This window comes from Choloepus didactylus, chromosome 8, assembly GCF_015220235.1.
Source record: "Choloepus didactylus isolate mChoDid1 chromosome 8, mChoDid1.pri, whole genome shotgun sequence".
Classification (NCBI taxonomy): domain Eukaryota; kingdom Metazoa; phylum Chordata; class Mammalia; order Pilosa; family Megalonychidae; genus Choloepus; species Choloepus didactylus.
Window position 1 is genome coordinate 105,150,010 of NC_051314.1, and position 23,114 is coordinate 105,173,123.

Sequence of the window (23,114 nt, forward strand, 5' to 3'; positions counted from 1 at the left end):
ATTTCCCCTAAGAGCAATGATTCAGTATTTACTAATACAGTGTTCACGTACCTTTATATCACTACCACAAACAACAAGGACTGTACTGTGAATCTTTAAAGGTATTCGGTTTCAAATGTTCTGATTATAACTATACTTGCTCATATTTGAACTTAATCTATTTTTTCTACCAAAAAAAAATACAACACCCCAATACTTCAGTTTGTTCTTCTCTGTTGTATATCAGAACTGCCAGTGCAACAATAACACCAATAACAAAAATCACAGCCATTCCTAATAAATCGCATAACTGTAGAAGAGGGTAAATTACTTACAAAATTCTTGTAAGTAATTTTTGAAATTGCTTACAAATATATACTTTAAGATATTACCTAATGCCTCTCTAAATAAATGTTTTGCAATACTGAAATAACAGCTATGGTTATTGAGCACTTCCACATGCCAGACACTGTGCTAAATGCTTTCCATTATTATCTCATTTAATCTTATTCCTCACAATAAAATGTTGTTGTTGTTGTTGTTATTAATATTTTAGAGGTCAATAAAATAAAGCTCAGGGAAGTTAAGCAATACCCCTAGGAACAAATGCTAGTATCCAGTGGCACTACTAGAACTAACTCTTTTTGTCTCTAGGATCTGTGCTTGTAAACACAAACTTATACTGTTTTCAATGGAAAAAGGACTGTCTTGAGTTCTGGGTTAGGGCAAAAACATCAGTATTGAGGACTTCCACTTCCAGCCATGATAAAGTAGCAGGGACCAGATGTACTCTCCAACTTGAAACAACTAAAAAAATGGACAACATATATGAAAATAATGGTTTGCAGGTACTGACAGAGGCAGTGCAGGAGAGTGATCCCTGAGAGAAAGGAAACAAGCAAAGTGAGTTCAAACGTTTGGTCCAGCCTACTTCTTAGAGTTTCCAGGCTGCAGAGCAGGAATGGACACTCAAAAAGAGCTTACTAATCAACCTGAGTTGAGGAGATAGAGTTGAGAGTTTGGAGATGCCAAGGCAGCTAGAATTTGCTGGACAGGGAACCAGAAGGGAGACAGCTGCACAGGGAGAGAGAGCAAGCATGCACTCCAGAAATCTGCAGAGGGTCCCGCTTTTGTCTTTAGCTGAGTAGTAATCACTACATGTGAGGAAACTACCAGAAGCAGGAAGAGAACCACCTGAAAGGAACATGTGGAAAAATCACTGAAGCTCATACAGGGTCAGGAACAGTTGGGGTTCTCACTAGCCAGAATGGAAAAATCTCGTAACTCACAGGGCATTAAGCAGAACACTCAAAAGGGTATTGCTTCAGTAATACAGCAAAATTAGCCCTAAATGCTAATGCTGCTAAACAAAGCTCTGATCTCATTTAACAAAGCTTAAAAACAAGCCTCAAAAGGATCAGATTGTTTTCAAGTAACAGAACTGTGTATCACTCCAATATTTTTTAAAATTCAAGAATATCTAGCACTCAAAAGGTAAAATTCACGTTGCAGCCTATAAAAAAATTGCCAGACATGCAAAAAAAAAAAAAAAAAAAAAAGGGAAAATAGAACCATGATGAGGGGAAAAAAAAATCAACCAATAGAAAAAGAACCAGAAATCATACAGATATGGAATTAGGAAACAAAGATATTAAATAGTTATTATAAATATAATTGAACAATCAAAAAGGTAGAAAAAAGCATGAGCATGTTAAGGAAAGGCATGGAAGACATAAAAATGATCCAAACTTTTCAAAAGACCTAATTTGAACCTCTAGAAATAAAAGCTATAATGTCTGCAGATGGAAAACACATTGGATAGCATTTATGATGTATTAAACACTGCAGAAGAAAATATAAATTAACATGTAGACATGGCAATATAAACTGTCCAAATGAAACAGAAAATAGAACCAAAATGAAAAGAGCATCAGTGAGTGGTGGGATAACTTGAAGTGGCTTAATAGACATACAACTGGAGTCCAGAAAGGAAAGGGACAGAAAAAATATTTGATGAAATAATGGCTGAAATTTTCCAAGTTTGATGACATTATAAACCCACAGATTTAAGAATTTCAATGAACCCCAAGCACAAGAAACACACAAAAAAAGCTACACCAAGGACACGATAATCATATTACTCAAAAGGAGTGATAAAAGAGAAAATCTTAAAAGCAGCCAGAGTAAAATGGCACATTATGGGAGAGGAACAAAAATAAGGGTGATGGGATATTTCACATCAAAAACAATGCAAGTGAAAAGCCAATGGAGCAAAATCTCTAAAGTGCTGAAGAATTGTGAGGCATGCAACTAGGCAAACGGACCCTGAGGACAGTATGTTGAGAGAAATTAAGCCAGAAATGAAAAGACAAACATTATAACACCTCACTAATATGGACTAACTGTAATGTGCAAACTCCGCAAACTGAATCTGAGAGCATAAGTTTATCAGGGGAAGGCTTATTATAAAGGTTCCTAGATGGTAAGCTCTTACAGCAGTTACATCTATTCCTAAGTTGTAATGGTTATTTCTAAATTCTGAGATGCTGAGCTCTTTGTGTATAACCTGGTTGGTTCCTGGAACTTCGGGAATCTATATGACACCTAAGATTCAGAGCCAGAGTTCGGCAGCCATGAATGTCAGCACTATCCCATACAGCAACCGTTAAAGAAGCTGAAAAAGAGATCAGACTTCAATTAAGGATATGAATGAAATGGACTTGGTCAGGGCCAAGGTAAATCAAACAAAAGGGTAAAGGATGATATTGACTGTGTTTTAAAACTTTAACTTCTGTGTGAGACCAAAGGAAGAGATGTTTATTTGATGCATAATCTGTATTTTCTGTACCAAACTATATAATCTAACTTGTATAGTCAGTTTATTCAAACACCATAATTACATGGAACCTTGAATAGAAAGTGAGAGCTGGTTGGTTTGTACAGGTTAGTGTGAAGCCCGATGCATCCCAGAGTAATTTGGATGGAAAATAAAAAAGTATTTACAATGCCCCCTTGAGGGACAAGGGGAAAATGTGGAAATACTAAACTTCCTCACATGGGGAATTCTTGATATTCTTGCAAGCAGGGGGGCTACCAATTTAGAAAGCCAAGCCTTCGCTCTTGGAGCTTGACCTTATGACGCTTGTTACCACAAAGCTGATTATAATTGTGCCTAAAAGTCACCTCCAGAGAACCTCTTTTGTTGCTCAGATGTGGCCTCTCTCTTTAAGCCAACTTGACAGGTGGACTTGCTGCCCTCCCCCCTATGTGGGACATGACTCCAAGGGATGTAAATCTCCCTGGCGATGTGGGCTATGACTCCCAGGGATGAGCCTGAACCCAGTGCAGTGGGATTGAGAAAGCCTTCTTGACCAAAAGGGGAAAGAGAAATGAAACAAAATAAAGTTTCAGTGGCTGAGAGATTTCAAATGCACTCAAGAGGTCATTCTGGAGGTTATTTTTATGCATTATATAGATATCCCTTTTTAGTTTTTAGTGTATTAGAAGAGCTACAAGGAAATACCTGTTGAACTGTAATCCAGTAGCCTGGATTCTTGAAGGTGATTGTATAACTAAATAACTTCTATGGTGTGAAAGTGTGATTGTGAAAACCTTATGGCTCACACTCCCTTTATCCAGTATCTGGACAGATGAGTAGAAAAATGGAGACAAAAAGTAAATGAATAATAGGGGGAACAGAGGATAGGGGATGTTTTGGGTGCTCTTTTTAACTTTTATTTTTATTCTTATTTTTAGTATTTTTTTTTTTTGAGTAATGAAAATGTTCAAAAATTGATTGTCGTGATGAATGCATAACTATATGATGATACTGTGAACAAATGACTGTACACTTTGGATGACTGTATGGTATGTGAATATATTCTCAATAAAATTGCATTTAAAAAAAAAGTACTATAGAAAAAAAAACCTGTCAATTTAGGATTCTATATCCAGCAAAACTATTTTTCAAAAACAAAGGTGGAATAAAATATTTTCAGACATACAAAAGCTGAAAGGACTCATCTCCTGCAGACCTACACTATAATAAATGTTAAAAACTTTCAGGAAGAAGGTAAATGATACCAGAGTGAAATAAGGATCTATGCAAAGAAATGAAGAGCACTGAAAAGGACTCACACACTGATATCAGACAATGTAGATTTCAGAGCAAAGAATATTACCAGGTAAAAAGGAAGGTCATTTGATTATGATAAAGACTTCAATCCATCAAGAGTACATTACAATCCTAAATGTTTATGTATCTAATAATACAGCTTCGAAATATGTGAAGTAAAAACTGATAGAAATGCAAAGAGAAACAAATACAGAATTACAGGAGATTTCAATAACCTTCTCTCTATAACTGACAGAACAAGTATTCAGAAAATTAGAAAGGATATGAAGACTTGAACAACAGTATCAACCAACTTGACCTAATTGACATTTATAGAACATTGCATACCATAACAGTAACACATTCTTTTCAAATGCACTGGGAGTATTTACCAAGATAGATCATATTCCAAGCTGTAAAACAACCAAGATAGATCATATTCCAAGCTGTAAAACAAGTCTCCATACATTTAAATGAAGAGGTAGACAATAACTTCTCATTTTATCTGAAATAGGGCTTAAGTGGATAACTAAGTTCAAAAATTGAGAGAGACAGGGGAAAAAAAATCTCCAGATATGTGTTATTCTTAATCTTGCATGTTCCATAATGTCTTAAAATACATTTACTTATGCTCAGGCCCTCAGACTCTTAGAATTTAAAAATAAATAAATTGAACACTTAAGAGTTTATCACTTTATCCCATTCATTTATAGTCAAGAAAACTAAAAGGACCAAAGAGTTAAAGCGACATTATCACAGCACATAAGACTTTTCCTGTTCTGTACCACTACCTCTAGCTTCATCTCCCTTCACAAGACCCCACAACTACACTAAACTTCCATGTATCAGGCCCTTTAGTCTTTCAAATCCTACAATATATTTTCTCCCACCAGAACAGAATTAAATTTGAAATCAAGAGCAGAAATATCTGTGGGAATTCCCAATACTGGGGGAAAATAAATAACACACATAAATAATCTATTGGTCAAAGAAGAATTCAAAATGGAATTAGAAAGTATTTTGAACTGAATGGAAATGAAAACACAACACAGCAAATTTGGGGAAAGCTGCTAATGGAGTACTTAGGGAAAAGTTATAATGCTAACTGTTTAAATTTTAAAAGAAGAAAGTCTCAAATCAACGACCTCAGATTACATTCTAAGAAACTACAAAAAAAAAAAAAAAAAAAGAGCAAATTAAGGGCAAAGTAAGCAGAAGAAAGGAAGTTATACAGATCAAAACAAAAATCAAGGAAATAAAAAAAAAAACAAAAAAAAACAATAGAGAACATCAATGAAACCAAAAGCTGCCATGAGCACCATGTCCAGGTTTTTTTGTGGAACATAAGTTTTCATTTATATTATCTACTGAAATGTCAAGTTGATACTTTTCTTTCTTTTCTTGCTTTATATTTACTCATCTGAATATTCTTTTTTCCCTTTACCTACTTAAATTGGAGATGTATAAACCAGTATCACTGTCAGGAGAGTATGTGTACAAGAAATAATACCCAACCCCAGTACAACAAATCTCTACAACACTATTCTGCTGTTTTAATGAAGAACATTAAAACTAACAAGGCCTATAATCTTGTAAATCCTCAATACATTTACACTTAAGAAAGAAGCAGCACAGTGAAAGATAACTACTAGACTTGGAGCTTACCTTTTGTTCAAGTTCAATAATGCAACAGCCTACTGACTTTGAGCAAGTCACTAAAGCTTTCTGAGCCTGTTTCCTCAACTTTTAACACAAAAGAGGTGGATTAATAAACAACAGTCTGGCTCTACCCTTTCTTTTATTAGTCCTCATTTTGCTTCCTCCCGAAGGGGTAGACAACAACTTCTCATTTTATCTGAAATAGGGCTTAAGTGGATAACTAAGTTCAAAAATTGAGAGAGACAGGGGAAAAAAGTCTCCAGAAATGTGTTATTCTTAATCTTGCATGTTCCATAATGTCGTAAAATACATTTACTTATGCTCAGGCCCTCAGACTCTTAGAATTTAAAAATAAATAAACTGAACACTTAAGAGTTTATCACTTTATCCCATTCATTTACAGTCAAGAAAACCATAAGGACCAAGGAGTTCAAGTGACATTATCACAGCACATAAGACTTTTCCTGTTCTGTACCACTACCTCTAGCTTCATCTCCCTTCACAAGACCCCACAACTACACTAAACTTCCATGTATCAGGCCCTTTAGTCTTTCTCTGAACTTGCTATTGTCTCTACCTAGAATGTGCTTCCTTCCCTTCCATCTGCCTGCTTTTGCCCCCTTCCCACCCCATTTCTTCACCTGACAAATTCATCCTTAATATTAATTCATTTAAAAGTTATTTGAGTGATACTTTGTACCAGAAGCTAGGAAGACAGCAATGAATAAGACAAACACTGTCTTTGTTCTCACAAAATTAGAGTCTGCCAAATTAAGACAACTATGTATCAAGTAATCACAATAAACAGTGGCAAGTATTATGGAAACATATAGCAGGGGACTGAACCTAGTCAATTAGTAAGGAAAAATCTCTTTGAGGAAGTGAACTTTAAGCTGAAATCTGAATGGTGAATATGAGGTAGCTAAGGGGACAGGCAGGTGAGGAAAGTGTTTTAGAAGTAGAGAACATGAAAAATCTAAATAAACAAGGCTAATATTTAAAAGCAGACTAGAGGGATTTCTGAGAAAACAACCCAGAGATATTTAATAGGCAGAGCTCTTGATTTCCTTCTCCCAGTTTTCCCAATCCCTGTAAACAGTACCATCATCATCCAATTGTTCAAGACAAAAATCTAACTTTTCCTGAAGTCCCATATTAAATCCATCAATCCTGTCAGCTCTATCCTCAGAATATATCCCAAATCCAACCAAAGCACCATCTCTGCAACTACTCCAATCCAAGACACCATTGTCTCATTTGCAGCATTCCAACAGCCTCCAAACTGGTCTCCTGACTTCCACTCTTGAGTCAGTCCTCCACAGTGCAGCCAGTGATCTTTTAAAAGTGTAAATCATATTCTATCACTCCCCTGTACAAAACCCTCCAATGTGATTCCAAACATATTAAAATCCAAGCCAAAAGTCAAAATCAAATGGCTGCAAGCCTTTACATATCAGCCTTTACATTTCTTATCTCTGATGTCCTACCACTCTCCTCTTTGCTCACTTAGGTCCACCCACAATGGCCTTCTTTACGTTCCTTTATCACCCTGCAAGCGTCTTCTTGCTTCTGGTCTTTGTACTTGCAGTTCCCTATGCCAACAATGGTCTTCCCCCAGATCTTTGCATGGCTCTGGGCTCTGCTCAAATGTCACCTCCTCAGACACCTTCCTCTCTCTTATCCTACCCTATAGCCACTACTCCACCCAGTCCACCATTCTCAATAACCTCTTTTACTTTTCTGATATTCTATTTAGTTGTTTACTTGCTTATAGTCAAACTCTCCAAACAATGTAAACTTCATCAGGTCACAAACTTCACTGTAGTTTCAGTGTCTAGAACACACCTAGCATAGTAGGAGTTCAATAAGTATGTGTAGAATGAATGAATGAAAAACGAAAAATAGACAAGTGTTAAAACCATAAAGAGCCACATATGACACCTTAAGGAATTTATAATTTATCTTGAAGAATGGGAAGTCACATATAGATTTTAAACAAGGGAGTTACAGGATAAGATTTGCTTTTTGAAAACTTCGCTTTGGCTATCATGAGAATTTAATGTACAAGAGCAGGACTGAAGTAGAGACCAGTAAGGAAACTATTGTAGAATTTACAGATGGTGGCTTAGACGGGGCTGTTAGGAGTATAAAGTGAGATTGGTGATATTATAGGAGGTAGCATGGACAGGACGTGGCCCCCCCTTCCTTGGCTGAGCCTTTCCTGACTCTGGCCTGCTCTTCCTCAGTGTTCCCCTGTCACTCTATTCATACTTCTGTTACACCTCTCATAACTACATGGCACTTTACGTTTATAAATGTCTTTTCCACTAGTCTTCTCCATGGCAAGTACGATATCAGGCATCCCTACAATCTCTGTTTAATGAAGGTCATTTCAACAGTGCCTGCTGAATGAAAGTCACCCCATGGGTGCACAGCTTGGCTTGGAATTTAGCTCTGCAGTTCGCTCTAGCTGCACGCTTGTCTTAACGTTAGGGAAAATCCGCGATTCAACACTGCCTAACGAACATTACCGAGCACCAATAACCAGAGGGAGACCCTGTGCCACCGACCTTCGGAGGGAGTACGAGGACGGAGCAAACTCACTGCGCCCACAGAGGACCCAGAAGCAGAAACTGCAGGCAAGGAACGTGGCAACACGCGCAGACCCTAAACCTGCGGCTTCCCTACTAGGTTTGTCTGCAAAAGGCGGGCAGAGAACGTACAGCCTTTCCTCCGGTGGCAAAGGCTCAGGCGCAACAGCGACCATCATGGATTCGGTAATTTCGCCCTCTCACCTCCCCCCCTCAAGGACGACGCGGCAGATACTCACGCGAGCTTGGTCTCACCGCGTGAGTGGCCGGAGATACTGCGGTGGAAAAGACACGCAGAGTCCTGGCCCCGGGCTGCAAGACCAGCCAAGCCGAGAGCGCGGCAGCCGCCATGGCTGCAAAGACGGCAAGCCGGAGGGGTCAAGCGTAAGCCACCGTCAAGGGGCGGGTCTGAGACTGCTACTGCGCATGCTCACCCTTTCTTGCCCGCCCCCAGGGTGGGGAAACAGAAATTACGTGTAATTGAATGGAAGGCAAGAATATACCCCGAAAATAGGAAAAACCAACGGAAGGAAAACAAAAGATAAAAAATCCAAAGCAATCAGTTCAGAGACAGTTGGAAATAGGGACCGAAGAGGATGGAGGAAATGGTGGCTCACAGAGGACAGGTCAAGGATGGGTGAATCAGAAGTCAGGCTGTCTACCTAGGGTCCTGCGTCTTTGCAATTGCTGCTTTCCATAAAGAAAGTCCTCAGCAATGCATGTAATATGCACTAGCAGAAGAGAGGTAGTATTGTATAGTAGCTAAAAGGATGGCCTTTTGAGGCCGACTGCTTGAGTTTAAAACTTGGCTTCACCATTTACAGGATGTGTCAATGAATACAGAGAAACGCCCTAGTACAGCATTGGCATCCTGTGAACGCAGTGTGTATGTGGACTTTAACCTTTAACTGTTGGTTAGCTAGGTGTAAGTCAGGTTAGAATGACAAAAAGTCAGAACCCATCAGGATCTACCTAATAATAGTCATCATTTAATGAGCTTCCTTATTCTTTACCTTAGCATGGATTAACATATAATCCCTAATAAAACTACCCTCTAACCATTTTTAAGATTAAAAACATGACCTTTTTAATTGGCTGTGGGATTTGAATCCAGGCTCTACTTCTTGGAGATCTTGGGCAAGTCCACCTAATTTCTCTGAGCTTCAACTTCACACAAAGTGGAAACAATAATTTCTTCCTCGTGACTCTTGCGATTAAGTTAGAATATGTTTCAGAAGCCATAATGTAAGTGGTGGCCGTTGAAATTAAGTTCAAGGTTAATACAGCACTCCCCCTTTTCTCTCTTGAGTTTGTATATCTGAGTGTATATTTTAGTATTATAAAGTACAAGCCTGTATGTAGAAATTTGGGGACATAAAGAGTATGAATCCTTGTAGAAATAATTCATCTTCAGAGAATACTCAATTTCTGAGCCAGATGTAAAGAGACAAAGGTCTGCATTCTACTTCCCTATCTTTTCCACTTTTGCTTTACTCTTTTCCAACGACTGACATGGATAGATATGACTAGAGTTAGAGAATCCAGAAAAATACTTCCTATTGACTTTGTTATCAAGTACAGTAATGTAAATTCTATATTAAAAGTTAAAAACTCATTTGTAATGCTATCAACAAGCAATGATAATATCTCTTTTATGCAGTAGGAAGCATGAAGCATGTACTATCGGGTACATAGGAGTTACTAGGTGTGGTAGTTTGAAGCTGTTATGTAACCCAGAAAAGGCCATGTTATTTTGATCCATTCCTGTGGGTGCAGACCTATTGTAGGTGGGACATTTTGATCGGGTTATTTTAATTGAGAATTCAAGGTGGGTCTGATTCCCCTTACTGGAGTCATTTATAAGAGGATAAAAGATGCAGAAAAAGCCCAGATTGCTCAGAGAAGCCCCAGAGAAGCTGAGACAAGGACACACCCACAGAAGCTGAGCGAGGAAGCCACTGAAGCCAGAAGCTGAAAGCAAGGAAACCTGGGAGAGAAGGACCAGCAGATGCCAGCCATGTGCCTTCTCAGGTGACAGAGGTGTCCCAGATGCCGGCAGCCTTTCTTCAGAGAAAGTATTCTCCTGTTGATGCTTTAATTTGGACATTTTCACAACCTTAGAGCTGTAAATTGTAACCTAATAAATCCCATTGTGAAAGCCAACCCATTTCCGGTATATTGCATTCTGGCAGCTTTAGCAAACTGAAACACTTAGAGTCACATACTTTTTCAGAGGTGCACCAACTCACTTATAATAATATATTTTCTTCAGTGCTCATGCTTAAGTATCCAATGTATTGCAAAGTAGAGCTGGCTTCATGGGCATGGACCTGCACTTTGAAGTGCCAGGTGCTTGGTTTAATGCTCTGCTGTTGCCATCTTGATCTTGATAATTTTTGAAGAAGGGTCCCCGCATTTTCTTATTTCACTGAGCCCCACAAATTATATATAGAACAATTTCAAAAACTAAGGTATTTGCAGTCTAAGATGGGAATTATTGTAATGGTCCCTAGATTGTAAGTTCTTACAGCAGTCAAATCTATTCCTGATTTGTAACGGCCTTCTCCATACTTTGAGATGCTGATCCCTTAGTGTATAACCTGATTGGTCTCTGGAACATTGGGTATCTGTGTTACACCTGAAACTCAGAGCTAGAGCTTGGCAGATATGAAAGTCAGTATTAACACGTACAGCAACTGTTAAAAAAAAAAAAAAAAAAAAAAAAAAGCTGAAAAAGAGTCCAGACTTCAGTTGGTGATATGAATGAAGCAGATCTGGTTAAGACTAGGGCAAACTGGGCCAAAGTGTAAAGGTAGAAACTGACCGTGTTTTAAAACTTCAACTTTCATGTGAGACCAAGGGAGGAGATGTCTAGCTGGTGCAGGATCTATATTTTCTAAACAGTATAACTCTACAGTTGGTTTGTTCAAACACCACAATTACATGGAACTTTGAATAGGAAGTGAGATATGGTAGGTTAGGTTAGGTTAGAGTGAAATAGTGATACATCCCAAAGTAATTTGGGCAGAAAATAAAAATGTATTTACAGGGCCCCCTGAGGAGCTGGGGGAAAGTGTGAAAGTGTTGGACTTCCTCACCTGGACTGATGCTGATGTTGTCACAAACATTAGGACTGGTGGTTTGGTGTGCTGAGCCCTCTTATCATGGGACTTGCCTTTATGAAGCTCATTACTGCAAAGGAGAGGCTAAACTTGCATATAATTGTGCCTAAGAGTCTTCCCCTGAGTACCTCTTTGTTGCTCAGATGTGGCCCTCTCTCTCTAGCTAAGCCACCTCAGCAGGTGATCTCACTGCCCTCCCTCCTTCATGGGACCCGACTCCCAAGGGTGTAAATCTCCCTGGCAATGCAGGATATGACTCCCAGGAATGAATCTGGACCCAGCATCATGGGATTGAGAATATCTTCTTGACCAAAAGGGGGATGCAAAATGAAACGAAATAAAGTTTCAGTGGCTGAGAGATTCCAAATGGAGCCAAGAGGTCACTCTGATGGACATTCTTATGCACTATATAGATAACACCTCTTAGGTTTTAATGCACTGGAATAGCTAGAAGTAAATACCTGAAACTATCAAACTCCAACCCAGTAGTCTGGACTCCTGAAGACGATTGTATAGCAATGTAGATTACAACAGGTGAGAGTGTGATTGTGAAAACCTTGTGGCTCACACTCCCTTTATCTAGTGTATGGATGGATGAATAGAAAAATGGGGACAAAAACTAAATGAAAAATAGGGTGGGATGGGGGGGATGGTTTGGGTGTTCTTTTTTTTACTTTTATTTTTATTCTTATTCTGATTCTTTCTGATGTAAGAAAAATGTTCAAAAATAGATTGGGGTGATGAATGTATAACTATATGATGGTACTGTGAACAGTTGATTGTACACCATGGATGATTGTATGGTATGTGAATATATTTCAATAAAACTGAATTTAATTAAAACAAAACAAAACAAAACAAAAACACTAAGGTATTTGCAGTGAGTTTTTACTTTATTTACAACCTGGATTATTTGAAATGATTTTCTGTTCAGAGAGCTACTTTTCATCAAAACCTGACTTCTTTCCAAAAAGTAGGTAGAGTTATGTCTAGTCACAAGTATGGTGAATAGACAATATGCCAATATCCAGATACAAAGATGGGCCTTTCAACCTAAATGTCCACCAAGACAATATGTATTATCAGTTTTTTAAAAAGTGAGGATTAAATATATTCTGGGGCATACATATACTATAGTCATAAGATAAGGGTCTCAATCCTGCTTGAACATTAGAATCACCTTAGGGGATTAAAAGCACAACCCAAAACCCCCAGCATTGTCCTGATGCCTCCCTCTAAGATTCTGATCAATTACTGTAGGCTATGTTTGGAGTGTTGGTTGTAGTTTTTGTTTGTTTGTTTGTTTGAAGTTTCTCAAGTGAATCTAATACGGATGCAGGCATGAGAACCACTGATGTCAGCCTTAAAAAGGATGAGGTGAATATAAATCTACTAGCATGGAATGAAATCCACAGTACATGGTTAAATTTTTTTAAGTAGGTTATGAAGCATTTATGGATCAAATTCTCCCATTTATGTAAAATATATTAATACACAATACATGTTCTGGAAGGGTAAACTGGAAGGAGTGGGTGTGGGGATGGAAGTGAGTCTGTATACTTTGGTATTTGAAATTTTACACCAGTATGCAGGGTTTTTTTTTTTTCCCCAATTAAATAAGAATGCAGTATTTTAAAAATCAGCAAAAGCTTCACATTTTTATTTTCATTAATTAAAATTATGGTGTTTTTTTAAATTTTGTGATAGATGACATATATATATGTATGTGTGTATATATATATATATATATATATATATATATATATATATATAATTTTGCCACTTTAACCATTTTTAAGTGTACAGTTCAAGAGGCATTAATTACATTCACAATGCTGTACTACAATCACCACCATGGTAGCAAAACTTTTCATCACCCAAAAACAGAAACTCGTACCCATTAGGTAATAACTACCTGTTCTCCTCCCCCTGGTCCCTGGCAACCTTGGATCTACTTTTTGTCTATATGAATTTGCTTATTCTAGATATTTCACATGAGTGGAATCATATAATATTTTGTGCTTTTGTGTCTGGCTTATTTCACTCAACATAATGTTTTCAAGGTTCATCCATGTTGTAGCATGCATTAGCACTTCATTCCTTTTTATAGCTGAATAATATTCCATTGTGTGTAATTCCACATTTTGTTTATGCATTCATCAGTTAATTGACACTTGGACTGTTTCCATGCTTGGCTGTTGTGAACAATGCTGCTATGGACACGGGTGTACAAGTATCTTTTTGCATGTGGATATCAAAGTCTCCTCAGCACCATTTGTTAAGGAGACTGTTGTTTCCCCTTTCATGGACATGGCACCTTTATTGAAAATCAATTGGTTGTAGATATGTAAGTTTATTTTTGGACTTCCCATTCTATTCCATTAGTCTAGATGTTTATCCTTATACTAGTCTGACAGTTTTTTTTTAAATTCAGTTTTATTAAAATATATTCACATACCATACAATCATCCATGGTATACAATCAACTGTTCAACATATAGTTATGCATTCATTACCACAATCTATTTCTGAACCTTTTCCTTACATCAGAAAGAATCAGAATAAGAATAAAAAATAAAAGTAAAAAAAGAACACCCAAACCATCCCCCATCCCACCCTATTTGTCATTTAGTTTTTGTAGTATGACAGTTTTGTTTACTGTAGCTTTGTAGTAAGTTTTGAAATCAGAAAGTGTGAGTCTTCCAACCTTGTTTTTCTTTTTCAAGATAGTTTTGGCTGTCCAGGGCCCCTTGCAATTCCATATGAATTTGAGGATTAACTTTTCCAGTTCAGCAAAAAAAAAAAAAAAAAAAAGCTGCTGGAATTTTGATGGGGATTGCATTGATTCTATAGTTTGCTTTGGGTAGTATTGACATCTTAACAATATTAAGTCTTCCAATCCATGAATCTGGGGTGTCTTTCCATTAATCTAGGTCTTCTTTAATTTCTTTCAGCAATATTTTGTAGTTTTCAGTGTACAAGCCTTTCACCTCCTTGGTTAAATTTACCACTAGATATTATTCTTTTAGATGCTATTGTGAGTGGAATGGTATTCTTAATTTCCTTTTCAGATTGTTCATTGGTGGTATATAGAAACACAACTATTTTATTGATCTTGCTTCCTGCTATTTTGCTAAATTTATTTATTAGCTCTGCTTTCTCATGGATTCTTTGGGATTTTCTAAATATAAGATGATGAAATCTGTGAATAGAGATATTTTTACTTCTTCCTTTCCAATTTGGATGCCTTTTACTTCTTTTTCTTGATGAATTGCTCTGGTTAGAACTTCAAGTACAATGTTGCACAGCAGTGTTGACAGTGGGCATCCCTGTGTTGTCCCTGACTTTAGGTGGAAAGCTTTCAGTCTTTTACCATTAAGTCTTATGTTGGCTGTGGATTTTTCATAAATGCCCCTGTGGTGAGTCCTGATTTATGTCTTCCAGCTGTTCATAACATGACTAGTAATAATTTGTACTAGATTCTCAGAAATACTGATAAATTACTTAGTTAAAAACCTTACAATTGATGATGCATGCACAACCAGCATGTGAGCCATTGATGGTATGCTTTGGTTGGATTGTATGGTGTGTGAATATATCTCAATAAAATTGCATTAAAAAAAAAGTTCTTGAGATCATTACCCACCCCCAAAACACCAAAAACAAAAAGACCTTACATTTTATTACATAAAATATTTTTACAAGCTTTTTGTCCTTTGAATTAGTTGAAGTCATTTACCTTTACAAAAAAGAAAACAAAGAGTTAAACCACTTGTGCGCTTTGGATGGATTGTGCGGTGTGTGAATATATTCTTATGAGAATTGGAACTCAAACTCACACTGATTCCAACTTGAATATTCATTTTATTATACTATACTTTCTTCTTGGTAGCTTACTTTAGCAGTAGAAGGTAGGGGTCACTATACACCAAGGAAAACATTTATTGACTGAATACTACCATCTTCCAGGCACACGAGTTATTCCAGGAACAATTATTGCTAACAACGCTGAGCGATGCCTCCTATGTCTATTCATGCCCAAATTACTGAAAGCCGAGTGCTAACATCCTTTACTTGATCTGTCCTGGGATGAAGAGAGGTTGATGAAAATTTTTTTCTGCTCTTGCATATATTCTTATTATTTAAAAAGTTCTGGAAATATAGTATTCTAATTGTGATGTGTTTCATACCCACTACCTCCACCCCTATCCAATCATCAGCAAATGCTGTTATGTTTTACCTTCGACTATATCCCACATTCTACCTCTTTACCCCTCCTCTTCTATGTCTTTGGTCCAGGCCACCTTTACCTCTCACCTGAGTTACTAGCTGCCTCCTAGCTGCTTCCACTCTTTCTTCCCTACAATCTATTCTCTACCCAGCAATCAAGTGAGGGTTTTAAATTATAAGTCAGACAGGAGCATTCCTTTCCCCATATGACTCAAAATCAAATCCAGAGTCTGTACTTTGGCTTACGAGGCCCTGCATGATGTGTTTGCTGGCTGCTTCTCTGACCCCATCTCTATTACTTTTCTCCTGGCTCGCTCTGCTCTATCCACATGAGCTTCCTTTGCTATGGCTTAAACACATCAACTTCATCCCGACTCCTTTGCAATTTGCAGCTCCCTATGGCCAGCATGTTCTTCCCCAGGTGCATTGATGCCTCATTCAGGTCTCTTGCCAATTGCCCTTTCAATTAACACTGAGGCCTTCCATCCAGCATAAAACAGCACCTCCTTCACTCTCAGTCCCTTTGCCCATGCTTTTTCTTTATAACATTCTTAATATTTTTTTTTTAAAAAATATGTATATGTGTAAACATATTTGTTTGTTGTCTGTCTCCCACCATTAAAGTGGAAACTCCCTGACAGTAGTAGGGATTTTGTTTTTTTTCACTGCTGGATCTGCTGGTCTTAGAACAGAGCCTAACATGTAATAGACATTCAACAATTGTGTGAATGAATCTAACTTTTATTTGCACTTTTAAGATTTTGTTGTAACAAATTAACTTGATGACTGGAAATTGCAAAAACTTGAGTTTGACACTGTTCTGTTGGAGACTGTGCCGGTTTGTATATATTATGTCCCTTGGGAAAAGCCATACTCTTTAATGCATTCTTGTGGGGGCAGAGATGTTAGTGTGGATTGGGTTGGAACCTATTGGTTCAGTGTCCATGGAGATGTGACCCACCCAACCGTAGGTGATAACTCTGATTGGATAATTTCCATGGAGGTGTGGCCCTGCCCATTCAGCGTGGGCCTTGTTTAGTTTACTGGAGCTCTATAAAAGCTCAGACAGGAGGAGCTCATAGCTAGCTGGAGCTGAGACAGACATTTTGAAGATGGCCCTTGGAAGCTGATGCAGTCATTTTGGAGAACGCCATTTTGAAATGCAACCTGGGAGCAAGCAGATGCCAGCCACGTGCCTTCCCAGCTAACAGAGGTTTTCCGGACACCATTGTGTATCCTCCAGTGAAGGTACCCAATCATCAATGCATTACCTTGGATACTTTATAGCCTTAAGACTGTAACTGTGTAACCAAATAAACCCCCTTTTATAAAAGCCAATCCAGTTCTGGTGTTTTGCATTCTGGCAGCATTAGCAAACTGGAACGGAGACCAATACTCCATCTTCTCTATTGCAATATTAAGCATTATATTTTGTGCTGATTTCCAATGTAGGACAAATACAAAAGGGTAACTACAAGGCTGCAGATGTGCCCTTCCTTATTCGACCCTCCTCAAGGAGGAAGCCCATGACAGTGAACAGTCACTGAGAGGAGGTAAAACAAAGCCATTTTCTGAGGCTGAAGAGGCCATGAACCCTTTTCCTCTTTCCTGCAGTGAGTCATCAGCAGGGATTATAAAAGCTCCCTTCCTCTCTTTTCCCAAAGACTTCTTTGGGTGATAAAGCTTAGGAGGTATTTTGGGGCTGGGGTTGCCTAATGTTACAAGACATATTTGAATCAGATGGGTCCAGAGGAAAGAAAACAAGGAGCTGGCTATTTAGGGTTAAATCTAGACTCAAGGTAAAAGTTAACAGTACACTTCTATGTTCTCTGTGAGTCCTGTTTACTGGGCTGGATAGTGTACAAGAATGGATTTGGTTTATTGTACTAAGCACTTTGATACTTAATTTTATATAACTAGTAGCAGTCCTAAGGATAGGTATTATCATCTCCATTTTTTTTAGATGGAAAAATCAGAAGGTATTAAGGTCCTAGAAGAAACAGGAAGGCACACTCTAAAGGTTTAACTGAAGAAAAGGGACGTCTGCAGGGCTGGGGGCAGGTCTCAGGATGGCAAAGCACCTGGGAACTGGCCCGAAAGGGAAAGGGAGGGCACAGGAGCTCATTAAAGCTGCAGTCACAGAAGACGGCCTGTTGGACAGGAGCTCACCAGGGAAAGAGCAGGGTATCAAATTCCCTGACTTGTTCCTTCTCTGATCTTCTCCCAAGTAGAAGTCAGAGGGCAGAGGAGCCTGGGTGATATAGTCAGAGCCCAGAGCAGGGTAGAGAAGATAGGGAGTGGATGTGGCAGGGGAGAACTGAAAATAACGAGCACAGAGGTTTGTTGAGTGTAAGGGGGTGGGGGGTGAGGGCAGGAATTTTAACAAGACTTGACCTCAAATTCCAAATTTCTCATCTCATCCATGGTAAGGCAGTTTTTATAACTGTGGATTAACTTATTGGTGGTCATGCTATCAATTTAGTGGCTTGTAAGCAGCATTTTAAAAAACAGAATAGAAAATATCAGGGCCTACTGCAACATGTTTCAGGCATATATATGACAACAATGTATTTCTTACTTTAGATAGCAGCCAAATAAATCTGAAATACGCTGCATGATATCATATTGCCTTCATATGTCTTAATTCACGTTCATGGGAATATGCCTGAAATTTCAAAGTAAATGCTGTCAGGACAGAACAAGTTTTGAGAGTCTGGACAATGTTGAGAAGATTTAGCCCATGTTTAGCCAGAACTGCATTCTCAGCCATAAGGTTGTTCATCAACAGAAGCAGCAGCAGATTAAGGACCGGAAGCGAAGAAAAAAACGAGCACCATCCCCAACGCTGCCAATGAGGGGTCTCCATGTTCTGAGCAATTATGGTAGCTTGACAGTCAGAGAAATAATTTTCTTTACATGACTGTAGAAAAGAATACGAACTCGGTGACTGGACAGACCATAGTTTTCATTTTGTTATGAACCACTTGCTAGCTTTATGACCTTGGGAAAGTCATTTAGCCACTGATTTGTAAAATAGAAATAAATGCCTACCTTTTAGAGGTGTGGCGCGGATTACTGATAATACATGCTAAGGCATCTGGCATGGCAAAAGAGTTTAGTAAATAGTGATGATTCCTCTTTATACTGCCATATTCCTACCCAGACTTTTGGGAATGGGTTAAGCACAGGTTACATGGTTATTATATGTGAATACATCCTTCCTTTAAATGCTGAACAAATGTTAATTATACTTATGATGAATCGTTATATGGATGGCTGTATTTAAATCATAGGTAAAGCTAACACTCAAGCAAACCCCAAAGTGGATCCCATCAAGGTCCTCTCTGTTCATCGAAGCAGCTAGGGATGAGGTGGGAAGTAAGGGCAGGGGTTAGAGGAAAAGCAGTGTGATGTACTGCATGATGTTTCCCAAATTGAAACTGTTATTATTATTATAAATATAACTATACCTGATCTGTAGTCTTCCCACCACTGTACCCTACCCACCTCCCACCTGTAGGACTAAAAACACATTTTCCCCCCTCTAAGGGCTAGACTTACTACTTCAAACAAAAGACAACTTCCTTTTTCTTTCAAATCAAACTTTAAGGATGAATTTATTATCCTCTGTCCCCCTTTTATTATTGGGATAAATGAATGAGAGATTAAACTAAATTATGCTGTTCCTTAAATATGGCAAGGTTATTTTTTTCTCCATAACTATGACACCAATATCCTTTAACCCAGATAACAATTTTCAACCAAAAGGAAAAAAGAAAGGAAAACAAAATCCTGTCCTGGATTGCTGCAAGTAGATAAGCTTGCTTATTAAGATAAAATATATATATTTTTTCTTTTCATCCTACACGACAGTCTCATCACACATATCCAGTTCAGAGGATGTTAACATAAACCCTGCCTACCTCTCTCAGCCCATCTTTCTTACTCAGACAGTTTCCCAGAAGCTCTTTGACGGAGACACAATGTTCAGTTTCCAGGACAAACCGTGTCACAGCCTTTCCTCCTGGCAGGTGGTTCTTGGTCGTCTCACTCTTGACGCTGTCCAGGACAACTCCTCTGATGTCTTTAGGCTTTCCTGGCACACCAAAGATGATAAACAGACCCAAACAATCCTCTCCTATCAATTCACAGAATTCTTCCAGCTTATCAAATCTACTTTTTTCTGTGGAGGATTCTTCTACTCTTGATCCCAGATTGGAGATTTCACAAGGCTTAGATTCCACCAGAGGAAGAGATGACATCTGTAAAGTCTGTACCGCCAACTGAAGCCTTATCTGTTTATCAGATCCCCAAAAGGTCCAAACCCAGTCTGCCCCAAACAGTAAGGCTTGGTGCTCAGTCATCTTGGTGGTGGTGAGCCACTCTTCAACTCCCTTTTCTTGGCAGAAGGTGATGAAGTGGATTAAGAAGATCTCATTCAGAGTGTTTGGAGCTGGGCAGAGTTTACTCAGAGGATCTTCAAATCCAAGATACTCCGTCAGCTTCTGAGCAGCATGGGCTACAGCTCCACTGAACACCTCACAGACACGCAACACCTCTTTGCTGTCATTCAGAGTCAATTGTTGGGATGCTTTCTGTCCCATTTTCTCTGCATCCAGTCACTATTGCTCCCAAAAATCAAACATGTAAACTTGTTCAGAATGACTTCTTTTTCAGAGTAAATGTTTTGCAGTGAGGTTGTACCTGTTAATATGGTCACAGTTTTCCAACCCTAAAAACTTATTTGGTTCAGCTAAGCATATATTCATATAGCTAAACAAACACGTTAGGCGTCCCTATTTGTCAACTGGGTGTGTTCTAGTCAAACAGATTCCTGCTGGTTTACTAAGTTAGGAATATTAACTTTTACCATGTGACAGCTGTTCTTCCCTAGGTTATCGTCACTCTATTTTTTATATCTGCTAACCTCTTACAGGTGTTTCCTGTTTCCAAATTTTACTTAAATTAAAAATAACATGTGATTCTTTAAAGACCCCTTTCTACAACAAACTTTTTTAAAAATTTGCAGGTGAGTCACTTCCATTTGCTTTTCCTTTCTTTCCTCTCTGCCATGATCCTCAATCCCCCAGCACAGGTGCTTATGTCTCCTTTCACACAAATGTTTTCTAACTAAAGCTCTCAGATTTATCTGTTAAGACACGTTATATATTCCATTCCATCAAATTCATGGGAGCTTGTGAACTATAAAGAGAAAGAAAGAAAGCCTAGCAGTTACTCTGAACAAAGGAAAATGAAGTAACAGACAATAAAAATGAGGCAATTTTCAATGGACTTTATTTCCTTTTGTATGGTAATACCAGCAGTGCATAATATTTTGTAAATAAAATATATAATCAAAAAATTTCTATCCTTCTCACAAATCATCAGTATGTTACACTGACCTGAATAAAGAATATTTGGCATCTATAACAGTCCCCTGATATTTTAATCAGGTTCTAATAATAAATTGAGTTTTTTAAATGATGACATATATTCACATTAAAATAAAACACCAACACAGTAAGTTTCTGATTTATTTATGAATAATTAACTGTAGGGTAAAAAGAAAATTATTATTAGCATCAAATCATGTTAGTTATGAATAAATAGTAATCTAGTGTTGTAAGTTCTTTGATGAATTGCTTGGTAACTTGGTGACAACTTAAAAGATCATAGCACTGGCATTCAATCACAGTCTATAACAACCAAGTCCAGTGGTATTTATTGAACTATCTATCCCACCCCAAATTGTGAAAACCTGTCTTTTCCAGAGTTGATGCTCATGAGTAATGATGTAATACTGGAATAAAAATTAGAATATTTTTCTAATACCACTAAAAAATAATAAATACAGTAACAGTTTTTGCTGCAGCTTTCTATTTTCTTTATAAAGCATACTTGGGCCCTGTGCTACAGAAGAACATGAACAACATTTTATCATCACAAAATAGCCATTACTGTATAAAACTAGTTTTGCTGTCTCAGAGTTACTGATTTGTTTGGGACAAAATGTTGAAACAAATATTCAGCTTTATAAGCCCCATTCATTGACAGTCTGAGAAATTTATAATTAAAAACATGCTTAGGCAGAATGTTAATATTTTGATGTAATTACGTATTTAACAAAGAGGAAAATAAGAAGCTTAATACTGTAAAGATCTTTGTTTTGTTTTGGCTTCCATCAGAAATTATTTTTGCAAATACTTTTGGGGCTTCTGAGTCCCCTCTTGTTGACAATATTTAAATATCCCTCAAGTTCTTCCTCATGAGGTTAAAGGATCCAAGACAAAGGTTGATACACTTGAAAAACTGTTCACAATTTGGTTATGTGTCATCAAAGAAGGGGTATTGATTATATGCTAATGTAGCCTGAATGATCAACATTGTTAAAATTCAGTTGTGGAGAAAGAAGAATCATCCTGACCTTTCCAGGAACCAGCTGGTACATGAAAAACGTGATCACCATATTTTTAAAAAATGTGATCTTTTCACCATCTTCTTTAGGTGACAAAATAAAAGTTCTATCTTCTATGTACTGTATATATACATCTATTTAGAAAAATATATAAAAATAACAATAAGAGGCATGAGGGGGTGTGGCTGGCATTTAAGCACAATGAATGTTTAAAGAAATGCCATGTGTTGATTTTGACAGATATAACATCCTGCCCAGGTGGCGGCAGTGAACACTGACGTGACAACATCATTCACGTACCGTTTACTGTGCCGAATATCCTCCATGCTGCCAATGCGAATGGAAACGCCATGGTAAAATACTCATCTTAAATGCAATACTTTAAATATATCACAGATTTTTACATTAAATAGAGGAAAAACAATTATACTCTCATTCACCAGTGTCTCATTTTCCATGGCAACTTTAGAATAGACATGTTTCCCCTGCTTTCCATTTCCACTGCTAACAGAGCAGAAGTTGGAACGATAAATGATAGACAATCTGTTGCTCACTGTTTATACTTTGAATATTAAGAGGAAAAAATGCAGAAAAAAAGACCGAGGGCTCCTGGAGCTCACACAGGAGCTCTGGTCAAACGTTGGAGTCTTCATCTGTAATGCTGGCACTGGGGGAACGGGCAGCAAAATCTTTAAACATGTCGTCTTCCTTTAACATGTGCTGGAAAACAAGAGACCAGGAGTCATGCATACTGTGAGCCAAAAGCTCAGAACTGTACATTCTCCAATTTACATGCAGTCACTTGAGGTTATTGTAAAAGATACTTTTAGGGTAACATTTTAAGTTCTTTTTACAAACTTACTGTTAGATTGTTGATGCCTTCAGAGAATGCACCTATCTGTCTCACTGTCCCTTCTGAATCTTCCATCTGCAAAGAACATACCATAACCTGAGATGTTCATTTGCATAATTTTAGGAAAAGTACAACAAAATGAATAATCCAA

At 37.9% G+C, this 23,114-nt stretch overlaps 3 protein-coding genes across 7 annotated transcripts in view; all 3 read right to left on the reverse strand.

Annotated features, from left to right (window-relative positions):
* Positions 1-8,694, reverse strand: part of MRPS35 (mitochondrial ribosomal protein S35) — a 54,266-nt gene extending 45,572 nt beyond the window's left edge. Inside the window, exon 1 of the mRNA XM_037847921.1 lies at positions 8,583-8,694. Within this exon, the coding sequence (XP_037703849.1) occupies positions 8,583-8,694 (112 nt within the window). The remainder of the gene's footprint in view (positions 1-8,582) is intronic.
* Positions 8,695-19,380: 10,686 nt separating this feature from the next.
* On the reverse strand, positions 19,381-20,376 carry REP15 (RAB15 effector protein). Its single transcript, XM_037848050.1, has one exon. The coding sequence runs from the start codon at positions 20,297-20,299 to the stop codon at positions 19,589-19,591; it is 711 nt and encodes a 236-aa protein (XP_037703978.1). The 5' UTR covers positions 20,300-20,376; the 3' UTR covers positions 19,381-19,588.
* Positions 20,377-20,968: 592 nt separating this feature from the next.
* Positions 20,969-23,114, reverse strand: part of PPFIBP1 (PPFIA binding protein 1) — a 207,306-nt gene continuing 205,160 nt past the window's right edge. For all 5 annotated transcript variants that reach the window (XM_037845742.1, XM_037845740.1, XM_037845741.1 and 2 more), the window contains 2 exons: positions 22,973-23,038; positions 20,969-22,830 (listed from right to left, as the gene is read on the reverse strand). In XM_037845742.1, coding sequence (XP_037701670.1) covers positions 22,744-22,830; positions 22,973-23,038 — 153 coding nt within the window. In that variant the 3' untranslated portion in view covers positions 20,969-22,743. The remainder of the gene's footprint in view (positions 22,831-22,972; positions 23,039-23,114) is intronic.